The sequence below is a fragment of the Dermacentor albipictus genome, chromosome 3, assembly GCF_038994185.2.
Source record: "Dermacentor albipictus isolate Rhodes 1998 colony chromosome 3, USDA_Dalb.pri_finalv2, whole genome shotgun sequence".
NCBI classification, from domain to species: Eukaryota; Metazoa; Arthropoda; class Arachnida; order Ixodida; family Ixodidae; genus Dermacentor; species Dermacentor albipictus.
Genome location: NC_091823.1, coordinates 42,334,592 through 42,350,247, shown reverse-complemented (window position 1 = coordinate 42,350,247; position 15,656 = coordinate 42,334,592). Strand labels below are relative to the sequence as shown.

At 45.4% G+C, this 15,656-nt stretch overlaps 1 protein-coding gene across 3 annotated transcripts in view; it reads right to left on the bottom strand.

The window, feature by feature from the left end:
• Positions 1–15,656, bottom strand: part of LOC135902609 (cytochrome P450 2A7-like) — a 39,065-nt gene that overhangs the window by 12,273 nt on the left and 11,136 nt on the right. For all 3 annotated transcript variants that reach the window (XM_065432802.2, XM_065432803.2, XM_070536588.1), the window contains exons 4-7: positions 14,224–14,330; positions 12,084–12,388; positions 7,849–7,964; positions 4,174–4,432 (exon numbers count right to left, since the gene is read on the bottom strand). In XM_065432802.2, coding sequence (XP_065288874.1) covers positions 4,174–4,432; positions 7,849–7,964; positions 12,084–12,388; positions 14,224–14,330 — 787 coding nt within the window. The remainder of the gene's footprint in view (positions 1–4,173; positions 4,433–7,848; positions 7,965–12,083; positions 12,389–14,223; positions 14,331–15,656) is intronic.

Sequence of the window (15,656 nt, the reverse complement as noted above, 5' to 3'; positions counted from 1 at the left end):
GCCGCCATCGTGCTGTCGTGATCCCATCGTCCCCATGCCTTTGTTGTGACGCTGTTGTTGTCATACAGCAGTCATCGTTTCTGAATCTTCTTCCAGTTGTTTTCATGCCATTGTGGTCATCGTGCAGCCTTCCTCACTCCGTCAACGTCATTCCTGCCCCGCCATTCCGTCGTGGTCGCTGCGTTGTCGTCGTACAGTCGTCGTCGTGCCATCACGATCATGGCGATCACTGGCGAGCGAGTGTCATAACCAAGTGCACTGATCTCGGAGACAGTGTTCTCGCATATAGCCGAAGCAATGTAAATATCTGAATGACCACTAAAAATTCAAAATAAAGGTGTCTTCAGCAGTACGGTCTGTCACCACATTGATTAAATGCTAATTGCACCGATAGTCATAAAAAGATGGGTTCTGAAGAACTTTTTTTTACCTTGGCATTTTTCGCATGACAATCCGCGTAAAAGATATTGCTTGAGGGATCGTAAAATTATGTTTGGATCCGAATTAGGATATTTTTTAGACCAAATCAGGTTAACTTGACCCGCGTTGATGCTTAAAATGTAATTCCTGGGTTTTGCATTTTTTTCTAGCAATGGGGGGGGGAGGAGGCTGAGTAAATCGAACAAGCATTGCTAAAGAAGCCGCTGGAGAAGAGTTCACCATTCGCCGTGGTATTTACGTAGCAGTGAACGAAATTGCCCGCAAGTTCTCGGCAAAGAGGATTATACGCGCTCTGACGTAATTGATTTTCAAAAGATGAAGCGTCAACAGTGACAGCACACTAAGAAGGAACAAAGCCAGGACAAGGCGCAAAGACGGAGATAAAAACAGGATAAGAACAGGATAAACACAGATAAAGACAAGAAGCGCCTTGTCCGGTCTTTGTTCCTTCTTAGTGTGCTGTCACTGTTGGCACTTCATCTTTTGAAAGCTATGCACCAACTAGCCCGACAACGTGTTTTACTGCAATGACGTAATTGAACCTTCTTTAAATATCCGTATTGTCATCTTATAGCGTTCTCTTTTTACTGCACGACCAGGCTTTACTTTGACAAAAATTTCATAAGCTGCAGGGATTGAGATCTCACAGACTCGCGGTGGTTATCCACCGACTCTTTGAAAGGTAGGGGAAGGACCTGAAGTGCTAGTCCCAAAAAACTGATCTTCATCTTCCTTCGTACGATCCCTGGTATGCGGCAGACAACCAAAATGCTAATTAATAGCAAGGTTTAGTGCAGATAGTAGTCGCGATATCAATGCAAAAAGACACAAAAGCAGCGAAATGCATAATTGAATGAACCTAATATTTAGTTAATCTTGTCCCTCCACCTACTAGGAATGCTGAAAAAGCATAAATGTAGAGATGGAGAGCTAAACGGAAACCACGAAGAACAAAAATCTGTAGCGCTAGTGGACCTTTGTACGTCTGTGTTTTTATGGGACCATATTTTTTTTATCTCTTTTCTGTAGTTGTGTTTTAGCAGTTCACTCGAACAACGATAGTTGACAAAGGCATATCCTACGGCCACTCTTCCACACCGTTGTTTTGAAATGACAGAAAAACAGTGATTGTTTGTTGTTGTTCATTCCGCTAAATTGCGTTTATTATAAAAATTTACCCGACACACGAACGCGCACTGCTTCCTTTACGTATGGTGTTCATTCTCACTAAAGTCACTTCACCAGGATGAAAACTAAACTTAATCGAAGCTAATCCGATGACTGCGTACGGTGAGGTGTCACACATTTCAGGCGTTCTGATATTTCTGAAGTAAAAAAGATCGAACAATGGAACGCATGATTGAATCAATTAATCCAATACATGTTTAGCGGCTCCACACCGGAGATCTACAAGGAGCACAAACTGGCTGAAATATTTTGTGAGTGTTGCGTCTGGGCCTTTTAGCTAGATCAGTTTTGGTATCTGCTCCTAGAGCACATTCGTACAATACCTTTATCTTTTTTTGTGTGATTCTAAATAAGGTATGCAAGTCGTCGTACAAACCACGGATATACTCACACATATATGAAAAGGCGTGGGCATAGGGAAGCGTTTGCTAAATAAAGCCTTAGACAGATTTCGCAAATGCGCCAGGCAGGCCCCCTAAAGGTTCTGAACGTTGTTAGAATTCCCTTACACGACTGCGCGCTCTTCTAACGTGAATAAAATTTTAGGATTTATGCAACCACTTTTCTAAAAAGCTTTGTTTCACATAGAACAAGTCATTCGTTACAATAGCTGAGAATGCCGGGGGGGCACTGAGCCTTGCATATACTCTAAGGAATCATTTAAGCCATTGATATTTGTGAAATAGTGCATATTGTGCATTACGGGGCTGAACAGTAAAAGACAGAATTGTAAAGTTTCCCGCGGTGATACATTTAAGAGTCACGTCCGAACGGCACTTGCCACGGTCAACTAAAGTGAGCTGGGATACGTGCACGCAGACCATCTAGCGTGAAGCTGAGGTTAGAGGCAAAGGGACGACCAGCCCTTAGAAGATGTACTGTGGGATTGAGATGGGCGTCGGCCAAACAACCCTGCGTGACGCGGGCATGACATGTGATGCATAAGAGGACTGTTATTAGTCGGCAGCTGCGTTATGATCCTTCGAGGTAAATGGTACTCTTCCATCAACCGTCAAGGGAGGGACTTGTGCGAGGCGTTAATTATTGACCTACAATGTAGCAGAGACATCATATGTCAAGAATGACCGTGTCACAGCAAATGGATAGAGTGTAGCTAATAAAGAAGTCGAAAAGAAGGAGACAGAAGCTGATCAATGATCTTTGCTGCCTTCTTGGCTCTTACGCTAGCGTAGGTCAATTGGCGAGTGCAACGGTGTGCCACTTTTCTTATGGGCTACTCCAAGCAGTCAAGTACTTTGATTGCGCGAGAAACTGATTCCGGAGGAGATACGAACAAGCAGCTGAAGAGCACTTGTCAGATGAAACAAAAAAATAGGAAAGCTGTTGCTATGTCCGTAAATGTTTCGATGGCCAGAAATAGCCGGGGCGATAAATGCGGCTCTGAGGACAGCGAGACAATAGACATGTGACTTCACGACCTTTATGCATGAGCAACACGTTAAGGAAAACAATTGCCGGTACATCGAGCAATGAGAAAGGCTCACAGTTGACACAAGCTAATAAGGTTGCTTCACATAGCAAGAGATTCTCGCCATGGTTGAAGGACTACTCAGTGGGCGTTATTTTTGAAGCTTGATGCTATTCAACTTGCAACAGGGCCCTACGCCTCATGAAAGAAAGGCAGCAATGCATTCACTGCATCTGGCATATGAAGTAGTGAATGCTGGCGGGCGGCGACAGAAGGGGCACATCTCAGCAACCACCTACACCATCCCACTCCCCCGACTGTTTTTTTAGCATTCGAAATGATTCCGCATGCAAGCACCCGTACCAGACACAATATGGCAGCCATCTAGCCCCTCCCAACCCACCCACCTGTCTATACGGGTGCACAACAAGAGGCAACTTCGACGTCTATACCAGTTTCCGATAAAGCCCCCAGGCCACTTCATAAGCGAGCGTTCCTGTTTTTCGGGCGTGTAATGCGGATTGTCAGTAGTACACAGTGCGCTGAAAGCATTGAAAGGATCCATTACTGTAGGCTTTCCAGAGCATTGGAGCTCTAGCCCGGATGCAGATCTTCATTGTGGCGCAGCTATGGTAGCGTATTTTTGCAGAGTGTTTTTAGGCTTTGCACACAGACGTACGTTACCTTGCGTAACTTAGCGCGTCTGCATTAGGTTATGCCGGTGAGTAAAGAGGGAAGTGACCTTGTAGTTGAAAGGTAGGCAGTTCAATGAATAAGAAAGAAAGAAATTGAGCTGAAACTGAGTGGTTGATATATTGAAAAGATGAGAATGTAAATCAAGAAATAGTAAGGAAGTGAAAACGAACATAGAATATGGTGTGAGCGGTGGGTCGAGAAAGAAGTTGAATATTTCGTAAATCTGTAAGGGCGTTATTGTGTGATCTGAAAGCACCGATAAATAAATAAAAAATAACATAAATAAATAATTTAATCGATAAATAAAAAATCAGAACCAGAAAGAATATACAGTCGCTAGCTGATACTCGCGGATCGTAAACGATACCTAAAGTTTTGAGTTTCTGCGAAGCTGAAAATGTGAGAGCATCTCCACGTACCCTCTAGGCACACCGAGAGGCGACACCGTCTTCCAGCGGTACATCTCCCAGATGCAGGCCATCGTGTACGGCATCTTGTTCCTGTCCTCCCACGTGGGCTGCCTCTCTCTGCCCACCACTTCGTCGATTTCTCGCTGCACCCTCGCCTGCACCGTGTCCGGATTGTTGGCGAAGTTGAGCATGTGCCAGTGGATGGTCACGGCCACCGTGTTTGAGCCGGCGATGAAGAAACTGAGCACGTTGCCAAGGAGAAACCGCTCTGCGTCAGAAGACAAGCGACGCAGCGTACACAGATGGTGAAGCGGGAAAGTTGGAATTGATCGAAGCTATGCAAGCTGCGTGCAAACTGACGAAGCAGACTTGAAGAAGGATATAGGACGAACGCTGTCTGTCACCCGAAAGTTTGTTAAAGAAGGAACATTCGAATATGGATACGGCAGCGTTGGAATAGCAACAACAAACAAAACTTTGTAGTGTCAGGCTACGTTGCTAAGACAGTACACACAGGCACACGACGCGTAAACAAGATGCGGATGCGACCAGATTGTAGACATACCAGATGACGCACCAAATTTAAAAAAAAGTTTCCTATGACGAATAATACCATTCGAAACCATCGACCTAAATTACTCGATGCGGCGCCCATTACTTCTGCAAGAAATGAAGATGCTATATTGAATGAGTAACGTAATTGGACTTGATTACCCTTTTTAAAGAGTTACGTTACCGCAAATGTTTAAATTTGCGAGTTGTGGCCGGCGAGTTTGCGAGGCGTATCCACTTGTAGCGAGTTCGCAGAACTACATCAGTTTAGAGATATTCATTTCCATGGGTACGACAAGATGCGCGGTGTTCCAGCTACGTTTGTGCTCCAAAACATAACGCAGCATTTTCATAAAAAACATTAATCGGACAACAGTGCATTTTTACCGCAGAGTTTCACGGCGCATATCTCCGAACCGGCGCCATCCACAGAATTAATTCCAAGTCGATATGCTTTGCATACTCGCTACCTACAATTCCTGGAATGCAATGTGTGCTTTTAAAGTACAATATTAAAAAGCAAATATTATAATTACGTTGTTCAAACAATTAAGCATTTTGATGTGTTGTAAAAGTAAAGGCCGCCTCAATGGCCGATTTCTCTAAATAACTACGAATATACTATTTGCTACAGACAATCATCAAAATTTTATGCAGAAGAATTATAGACACCCACGTATTTTAATAACGCGTGTACTAAATCACAAACATAAAATATAGGATGACACAGTAATCGGCATGGAATCGATAAAGAATTGGTTCCACACGACACACGAAACACCTGCCTCAAAGCTTTAATGTGACATAAAACCCTTAACGTGACATAAAAAAGAAAAACTCGTGAACCATCAATGAAAGCCATTTTCTCTCTAGTCATTTCATTGTATCCCGTGTGGTTGCATGTCGTCTTCTGAAAACGCACTGGAATACGACACATCGCGATGAGCGCATTTCGCATTGTACACACACACACACACACTATATATATATATATATATATATATATATATATATATATATATATATATATATATATATATATATATATATATATATATATATATATATAATATATATATATATATATATATATATATATATATATATATATATATATATATATATATATAGGAACAGATTTGTTGATTTTTCGCTCGTGTGGTTCGATCACGTTTGAGCCGACACCCTGGTGACGAAACTCACCGGCGGGCTCATTTCGCTGAGAACGCGTGATCGTGCCAGCTTTTGCAAAGAGCGAGAGCTGGGGAAGCTCTTACATGAACTCGAAAACGCGGGAAGAATATCGATTTACGTGCTGATTAGTTTGGTTCGTCGCTGATTACCACAAAGGATTATGGTGTGCCAGGACACCAGCCAGAGCCGGTCGCAGATTCCTGCCAGGGCAGGTCGCAATAAATAGTACTGTTAATGAAGCGCCTCCTGAATAAGGAATAATGCGCAGGTAGCTCTGCTCCCATGGAACTTGTGCTCATCTTTCCGACTGAAAAGTACGCCCCCAAAGAATTGTGAGTACGATGCATCCCACATCTTACGAACAACATGTATCGGCAATGAAGTAGTTAGACTATCGAGCAGTGGAAGCAGGGGACATGATATTCTTGATCAATGGCTGCCGGGACATTGTGGTGTCAGTGTTAATGATCGCACCGACGAAACCACCTATTCGGCGCGCGACAGTGGCAGGCGTGTCTCGGTTCCACTCGCAACAGCTAACGAAGCAGTTACACTGCAATTCATGGCCCGTGATTGGATGCTAGCCTCGTGGGCAAAAATGTGTCGTCAACAGTCCCCAAATCAGCGGGACGGTCCCGCCTTTTGCGTAAGTGTCCCGAGAGCCGACTTGATCCAGTCCGGATCACCAAATGTCCGGATTGTAGCGCCTTTTCTATTGAATAACAATGAATAAATCAGATTTGCTTTCTTTATAATACCTGCATCTCGGTCACACTTTCTTCTCTTTTTTATTCTGTTGAGTTCCCATAAACATAAAGCTTCGTTTTTTGAAGTGGTTCTACTATTGTCGTAAGCGCTAACCGCACAGAGTACGTTTATCCGTATTCGTAACCGCGTTGATTAGGCAGCTACTGATCGTTTATTTTTGAAAGATCGTGACGTGGTCAAACTAAAAGAATTTTCGCAACTTTGTTGCGCGTACAGACTAGAGGCTCTTAGCAGTGACAGAGTCGGTCGTCGCCTACCGCTCCCTTTATTTACTTACTTACACATTCGGAGGGAACGAATTCCCACTCAGCGCCCTCTCGCACCTCTAGCTTCATTCAAGGGCATTTAAAGTGTGCGCTGCATTTTTGTTTCTTTGCGGAAAGAAATAAACGGGGAACATATGCACTATTAAATACACCACTTTACTCTTTCTCACTTTTCGTGTAGTTTTTCCTAACACCGTCACTAACGTTAAGGCTCACGACTGCAACACTTAGGGAGCACGAAACGATCAAACTTTGTGAAGTGTTTTTAACAGCTCATATGCATGAACACAGGAAACCACGCTACATAGAACGTATGAGAAGCGACAAGAAACCGGGCACTTTGCGACACATCCAAAGATCAACTTTACCAACATACAGCCGTGCCCTGAGTGGCGAGACTGGCCCATTAAGCACCTATATCTTTTTCTGAAATTCACTTGTTAGCTCGCGCACGTGAGATTTATTTAGATGCACTCACGTGGATGACGCTGCACACAAGTGTTCAATGAGGATAGCAACGAAACAAACAAAATCTATTTCCTTCGGATATTTCTGACACAATTTTTCACTTTACCGTAGAGGGATCAATTCGGTGAACATACATAAAAACTATTTTCACTATTTCACTCGACATTTTAAGTTCAGAAAGGTTGTTTGTAATAAAAATAAAAAGCTACAGTTTTCCATTTATTATAAATTTAAATTTTAGATTATGATTGTGCACGTTCTCGATACTTTGTTGAGTATAAAAAGAGTGTATCTTTAGGTTCCATCTCTCCTTTTTAATATCAAGTCTAGAAGAAAATGGGTTGACGGGTGCCCAACCTCGACAGCTGCGCTAGTGGTGGGGAAACATATGGCATAGAGGACAGGAGAGCGTCTCCACCTTCGACTGGCGACTCACGTTGAAAGTTCGGATTCGGCTCCTTTTCATGTTCTTTGATCTTCTTCAGGTAGCCGTCGATGAAGTCGCGGTTAAAATGCTCGTCGATTGTGGCCTTGTGGTCTTCCACTTGTCCTCTGAAATAAAATGCGTAAATTTCTGAATCGCTCTGACGCATGGACGAATCCCGTGAATTGAACCTGCAGAATTTGCACTGAGCGTAAGTTTACGAAGAGTAGAACAGAAAAATGCGAAAAGAATGTAGAAGTTTATATGCGCCTAAACACAGTGAATACAGAACTAACTTGTAGAATCTAAAGCGCTTTGAACGGTTAATACATATAAGCGCAAGATGAACCAATACCACTGCGCCATGATGTACCGAAAATATTCAGCAACAGAAAAGGAACAAAAGAAAAAAAAGTATTTCTGATGGCTATCATTGTGTGTAAGGGCCCGTATAAAGTGAAATGGACTTCTTTCGTACGTCACACATTGTCCGCCAAGGAAACAGAAAGATGAAAGAACGTTTCATATTATGGTACGTTCATTTTAGAGCGCAAATCTTAGGCGGCCGTTCCGCGGCTTGAGCGTCGCCGTCGGCGTGAACGCGCGAACGCGCTCGTGCCACTGCTCACGCGTTCGCCTTCTTTCAGAGCTGACTCCGATGGTGCTCATCATGCCCTTGTTCCCATACTGTCAAACGCGTTCGTGACATTGCTAGCGCCTTCGTCGTCATCTTCTTGCCCAACCGACTTCGATGCCACTCATCATGACAACGTTCCCATACTGTCAAACGCGCTCGTGCCATTGTGTCACGCCTTAGTCGTCATCTTCTTGCATAGCTGACTCCGATGCCACTCATCATGCCAACGTTCCCATAATGCCAAACGCGCTCGTGCCATTGTGTCACGCCTTAGTCGTCATCTTCTTGCATAGCTGACTCCGATGCCACTCATCATGACAACGTTCCCATACTGTCAAACGCGCTCGTGCCATTGTGTCACGCCTTAGTCGTCATCTTCTTGCATAGCTGACTCCGATGCCGCTCATCGTGCCAACGTTCCCATACTGCCAAACGCGCTCGTACCATTACTTGCGCTTTCGTCATCTTCTTCTTGCACTGCGTCTAACGATGCCGTTCATCATGACAACGTTCTCATACTGTCAATCACGCTCGTGCCATTGTGTCACGCCTTAGTCGTCATCTTGTTGCATAGCTGACTCCGATGCCGCTCATCATGCCAACATTTCCATAAGGCCAGACGCACTCATGCCATTACTCGTGCCTTCGTCGTCATCTTCTTGCATAGCCGGCCCTGATGCCGCTCCTCATGCCAACGTTGCCATACTGTCAAACGCACTCGTGCCATTGTGTCACGCCTTAATCGTCATCTTCTTGCATAGACTCCGGTGCCGTTCATCATGCCAACGTTCCCATACTGCCAAACGTGCTCGTACCATTGGTTGCGCTTTCGTCATCTTCTTCTTGCACTGCGTGTAACGATGCCACTCATCATGCCAATGTTCCCATACTGCCAAACGCGCTCGTGCCATTGTGTCACGCCTTAGCCGTCATCTTCTTGCATAGCTGACTCCGATGCCGTTCATCATGCCAATGTTCCCATACTGCTCCTCCTTCTGCGAAAGCACTGACGGCTATCGCCGACTGCCTTTCGGTGCGGTAATTTCTGTCTGAATTTCTTTGCCTCAATATATCGCGATATGAAAACACATATAAAGCTGCGCTCAAATTACTCATTAAGGAGTATCGTGATAGTTGGACATTTTTTGTTGTTGTTGTTTTAGGTGGCTGTTGTCTGTTCTTTATCCTTTTTTAATTCTCTGTACTTGAAATGACCTCGAAATTGCTTTTTCACCTTGCGACATTCGCCGGTGACACGTTGCGATGCGATGTCAGAGCGCGTTTTGCTGCTAGAGTAAACGAAGAGGAATTGAATATGGGATGAAGGGTTAAAAATATGACTAGGACTCTGAGTGAAGCAAACACTACAAGAAAAACTGGTTTCTCCTTTGCCCTCTTTGAATCGCGCTATTTCAACTTTAATGACGATCAAAGAACTATAGACACCACTGAGATGTCAGCCAAGAAAATTCAGGAGCAAAAAGAACTCCTTAGCAATTTCATCCCGACACGTGGAACCGTAATTGCTGCAATCTCCGTTCGCATATGTAAGCAGAAACCTCAGCAGTACCTCTGGCCTTTCCTTAATTATCGAACACGGTCATAGGGCACACGAAAGCGCTTGCATAGAAATACACCAGGCACATTTATTTCAGTTTTCTGTTTCAAGCAAGACGCACTGTGCACGTGAATTGAGCTGAGAAAGAGAAATTTCCCTTGGAGAGAAATATTGGTGCTTCTGCTGGTTATGAGATCAGAAAGCGTGAACTATAGCAAAAGGTACAGATCGGTAGTATAACAGAGGGAGTATAGTCGTCGTTCGGTGCCAACTGTGGAAACCATCCACCAGGGAAAAGGAAAAGAGGAGCGTAAAGGAAGGGAGCAACTCAGGCAAAGGAGCTCGTTGAGTGGAGGCCGCAAGTTGCCTTGCGTCAGTGAGCTTTTCTCTCGGGGCTGATCTGCGCATACATGCACGTTGATGGCGTCGAAAGAGCGCGGTTAAATTACTTTAAAGTACTGCATCGTGATTACCAATCAAGTCTAAACAATGTGAAAAGGAATATTTTATGCTGTGCTACTTTGGGGAACATGTAGATATTAAAAGACAAGAGCGAACAGACGTCTCTTCTTTCTGTCTTTGTCCGTTTTGTTCCTGCTTGTCATTTAATAAAGTGAAGAAGAGAACGGACGAAGGGCCAGAAAATACTTGGTCTACATCATTTGACTATTGTTTTCTTTTTTTAACTTTTTGACGTAGACTTAATCATTAAATTGAATTACTTTCAATTGAGTTATTATTTCAGAAAGCTACATGAAAAGAATAATTGGCGAAAATCTCAATGAACAGTTCGACAAGACCCATAGTGCCCCACTCTCTGGGGACTCACAAGGCAGAAAATAATGCAACGACAGTACAGGCATATGGAGCAGAAGAAAAGGAAAGGTCAACTAAGCGTCAACGCGAAAGGAGGCGTAGGTCAATGTATATGGTAGTTCAGATCATCCGATGATTAAGCATTGGTTGTATCTCTCTAGTTTGTCTCTTTCTCATGCTTGATATTCACTCATTTGATATCTGATTCGTATCGTATTTCCCGAGCATTTACGCTCACTTTGGTTTCTTTTTCGTTGACCTTTGTTTGACCATTTCTTTTTTTTATGAAGACGCCAGGTGAGCCGATACCGGAATTAGTGTAGTTTATCTTGAAATGCGGTTATTGTTCTACTATATTGGAACTAATTACGCCCCTACCGTTATTTCAGCTACTCCATGAATCATTCAGGCTTCTTGATTCTCTCGGTGTGACCTACATTTTCGTACTTTTTGCGGCTCGGAAACACTCCCTAAAAGGCGTCCCAGCGCGCGAGGAGTCAGGCGATGGGTGATGCGCGATGGGAGATACCTGTTCTTACTCTACGGTGCGCGTTATGGCCCCTCCTCTCCAGGTACGAATCGTAGAGCTACGCACGCCGCTGACCCGCGAAAACGTCGGGCACAGCAGACAGCTGTGCAGACAGCTGCACAAGTTGCAGCTCGCCGTCGACGCTGGGCGGACACATCAGTTCTTTCTCGTGATGACGAGTGTGTTTGAGTAAATGTGTGCCAATTGAAACACTACTTTTCGTGTACTCGGCATTTGCAGTTACCGTCCTCAAGCAGTCTACGACGGTGTCCCATGGAGCCGCTGCTCCAGCTTACGCTGTGACTCTGTTGCGTGTGCCGTGACCGCCTGCGGCTTCTTTTCCTTTAGGCTATGACAAATCATAAGCGCCCGCCCTGTCTGAGGCAGCGCTGTAACGAAAAAATGCACAATTCGTGAAAATTCGTGGTGGCGCCGTTTGTCATTGTTAGGGCAAAACACGCCACGCACATTCTTTTGCCGTTTGATTGGGAGATAATACCGCTGTTCCTTTCTTCCAAATTCCACGTGAAATGATATCGGTAGGTAGAAAGTAACAGTCAAAGTAACAGGTAAAAAGTATCATGCGCGTTAGCGACTTCACCCAAGGATGATGATTACGATGAAATTGACATTATTAAATAAATAGAGTCGGCGAATTTGTGCATCAAAGGAGGAAAGAGAACTTGAAAGAGAACGAAACCAAGCACCTTGTGTATTCGATGAATTCTAAGAGCTTGGATTTGATGACGGTCCGCCGCGTTGAAGGCAGCCAAGTGATGACGTTGCGCACAAACGGGGGCAGAAATTCGACCAGGGTGCCAGCGCGAATCGCCTTGAACAGCTCGCTGAGCAGCTCGTCCAGGTACCGGCGGCGCGGGTGTTCAAACGGGTACCGACTGCCATACACCAGCGCCGCGATGTTGTTGGAGGTGCTCGGGAAGATGTACTCCTGGATTGCGAGGGGCGCTCCCTTGGCTTCGGCGATCTTCTCCACCAAGCACTGACACTCTTCCTGCAGTGCACGATGGTAGTCGAAAAAGAAAGAAGAGAAAAAAAAGGAAAACAGAACAAAACTATACAATTACGGCAGAACCCGCCGTGGTAGTTCGGTGGCTATGATGTAGCACCATGTCGCAGGATCGAATCACGGCCACGGCGGCCGCATTTCGATGAGGGCGAAATGCGAAAACAGACTCGTTCTTAGATTTTGGTGCCCGTTGAAGAGCCTCATGTGGTGCAAATGATCCCGGAGACCCCCACAAAAGCGTGCCCCATAATGACATCCCGATAACTTAAGTTGACCCACCCTCCCTTTTAGGTTGGCCCGCTCCAAATTTCAAGTTGACCTATCCAGTTAGCCTACCCACAAATTTAAGTTGGCCCACTCCTTCTATACGCTAGCATTTTCTATATAGATACATAGGGTGGATACATATATATACATAGGGCCTATGTATCCATATGGGTACTCTGTTTGATCAATCTTCTTTAACGCGATAGCGTGGAGGGCCCCGTGTTACAGAAAATCCGGCATCGGCGCCGGTGTTCGCGGCCAAGAAAATCATTCCTAATCACGCATGGTCTATTGGGCAATAAAGTGGTTCTTCTATCACTAAAGTTGTTCAAGCTTTCATTACGTTATTTACAATCTTATTTCTCGAAATCTTGAGAAGGCCGCCCGCAAACAAAACGTCATGAAACAAAACACCGACAGCGAATGCCTTTTATGTTAAACCTTTTCAGACAGAAATATCCAAAGTGCACAACAATAACAGATTACGGGCGCGCGCAAGAGGCCACATTTCTATCAGGAAGCTCGCCTTCGTGCATAGATTTCGCCGCCAGCGTTTATCTTTTTGGTTTCATTTGTTCCTTATGACATAGAAAGCTACCAGTCATCTACATTTACAGTGTTATAGCAATTGAATGTCTTCGGAAATTGCGTATTTTTGTGCAATACAAGGCGTTACACTTTTCGTGTGACAGACAGGGTTTGCTGGGGTATCCACCAAAGGATGCTTACGGATGAAAATGGTCCTGCGTTGTAGCGCACAGCCTTGGCTTAGGGACGAGACAGACAGGAGGCAAGAAAAGGTATGATGGACCATGGATGACTGCATTTCGCTAGTTATCCAGCGCTAGTCAGCCACATAAATTGTGCTAAGCTGGCCAATTGCAGCGCTGGTCAGCCATATGTTATCTTTACCTATAGTCGTCTATCGAAAGTCAACCACTTTCCCTAAGTTTTTTAACGCTATTCAGTCGCCGGACTTGATCCGTCTTGCCCTAGTGGCCTAGGCCTGGTCAGCCATGTGCAATATTGCGCTGTCCATTCAGGGCCAGCCGGCCACACAGCTGGCGCTAGCGAGCCACACGTCGTTTCCACTAGTCGGCCTGCGCTGCGCAACCATATTGGTACTGCTACAATAAATCTTTGGTTTGGGCTAGTTGTTTCGTTCTTGAAATATAGACACGACAACACGAAGGAGCCCGTAAACAGGACGGGCGCGGACTCCCAACTATACTTCGAAAAGATAAAACAGGCACAATACCAATATACATCTATGAGTCGGGTGCCACCAGTTTCCGTAAAGGTGAGGGAAAACGGAATCACAACTATGAATATATCATAGCTAAATTCCTTTCCGCAGTACCCATTGCCATGCCAAGTGAGACGGGGAAGTAACACGCAACTTATGCAAATTGCTATGCTCTATCAACAGCTGCTATACGCATCGGGGCCGCGTGTAATTCCAAAGTTCGTTTTGTCATGACGATGTAGTTAACACTGAAGAATGTAAATATATTGCTACGCGAATAACTGAATTGAAGATGATCGGTGCTTGCCTTGACGTGTTCCTCCATGGAGGTCTTGCCGAATCCCAGATCGCGCAAGACATGTAAGCAGAACCTTCTGTTGTCCATCCAGGTATCGCCATTCAGCGTCGCCACACCTGGTCAAAAATATCACAATACACAACATAAAATTTATTGCTCTATTGTGTAACGTACTGCTGGTGTTAGGACAGGAATTCCTGCAGTCAAGCCTGTTTTACTGAGGTCGCAACAAAGTTGGTATGGTCGTAAGCTTGGCTCTTCTGCTTACGAGGCGAGTTCTCGTGACTACCGGAAACTCCGTCATGTGTTTTGTGGGGATGCGCGACACTCGCGCGTCCTCTCATATCTTGTTTTCCCGCATATCTCCCTTGCCTTGCAGTGTGGCTTCGCCGCGTGGCCTGGCGCCCGCGGCGGTCGGAGTGGTTGAAGCGCAGTGCGAGAGATGGCGCGAGTGTTGCGCTGCTAACGCCGCCTCCGGTGGGGTTACTTGGGAGCGAAAAGGAGAAAGCTCTCGCTCTTGGGCGGCGGGCTGGAGAGCGCGGCGGACGTCCCGCACGTGCGCCGATCCAAGCTTCTGTGAGACCGTCTCGCGTGGTCGCCTTCGAACGCGCCACCCTTCGCGTGACCATACACGCGAACGACCAGGTGTTGGGATCCAGCATGGGGCGAACATATTCGCTCGCTATCCGGTCGCGGTGAGTCGGAATTCTAAATTTGTCGCGCGCCCATTGGCATGTTGTGTGGATAGCATCTCGGCTAGCAGGCATTGATCTATGAAAGGTGCAATAAATGTCCTTGTGATTGTTTGCACTACTGTGTTGTCGTTCGTTTGTCCCAAGAGCACGGGTGAGAACCCCACACTTTGTCGTACCATAGGGCATCCTAGGGCGATGCTTTTTCAACGGAGGTTGAATTTAGGGACATACTGTAAAAAGGTGTGGAAAGAGATACTTAAGCAAAAGATTAGGCACAGCACATCCACGATATGTCTTTCCACATAAGCAAAGCTTTCTTAGTTTTAGACAACAGCAAATGCAAACGGTGTCCGGCCCTTCTCGCGCCACCGAAGAGCGCAGGGTTATTGCTGGAAAACCAAATGCAGCCATAATGAGTAGCCGTGGCTCCCGCTTTCATTGTGTGCCACAACGCACCAGCTCGGTGCTGCTCGTGCCCATCGGTAGCGCAAAAAGCGCCCGCAGTCATGCGCTCCGAGTATTGAATTTGGATTGCCGAGCACTGTACAGTGTGCATAGCAGATCGATTTATTTACACATTGCGACCTGTCTATGTTTGGAGTCGTTTCTTTCGTTCTTGTTCTGCAGCTGTCTGAATCTTCTGAAGGGGTGCCATTTACGACTGAGAGAAAGGGTCTTCTGCAGCCTGTTTTATATGCGCCTGATGATGTCAATAGCGTCTTTCGCAGCACCTATTCTCAGTTATTT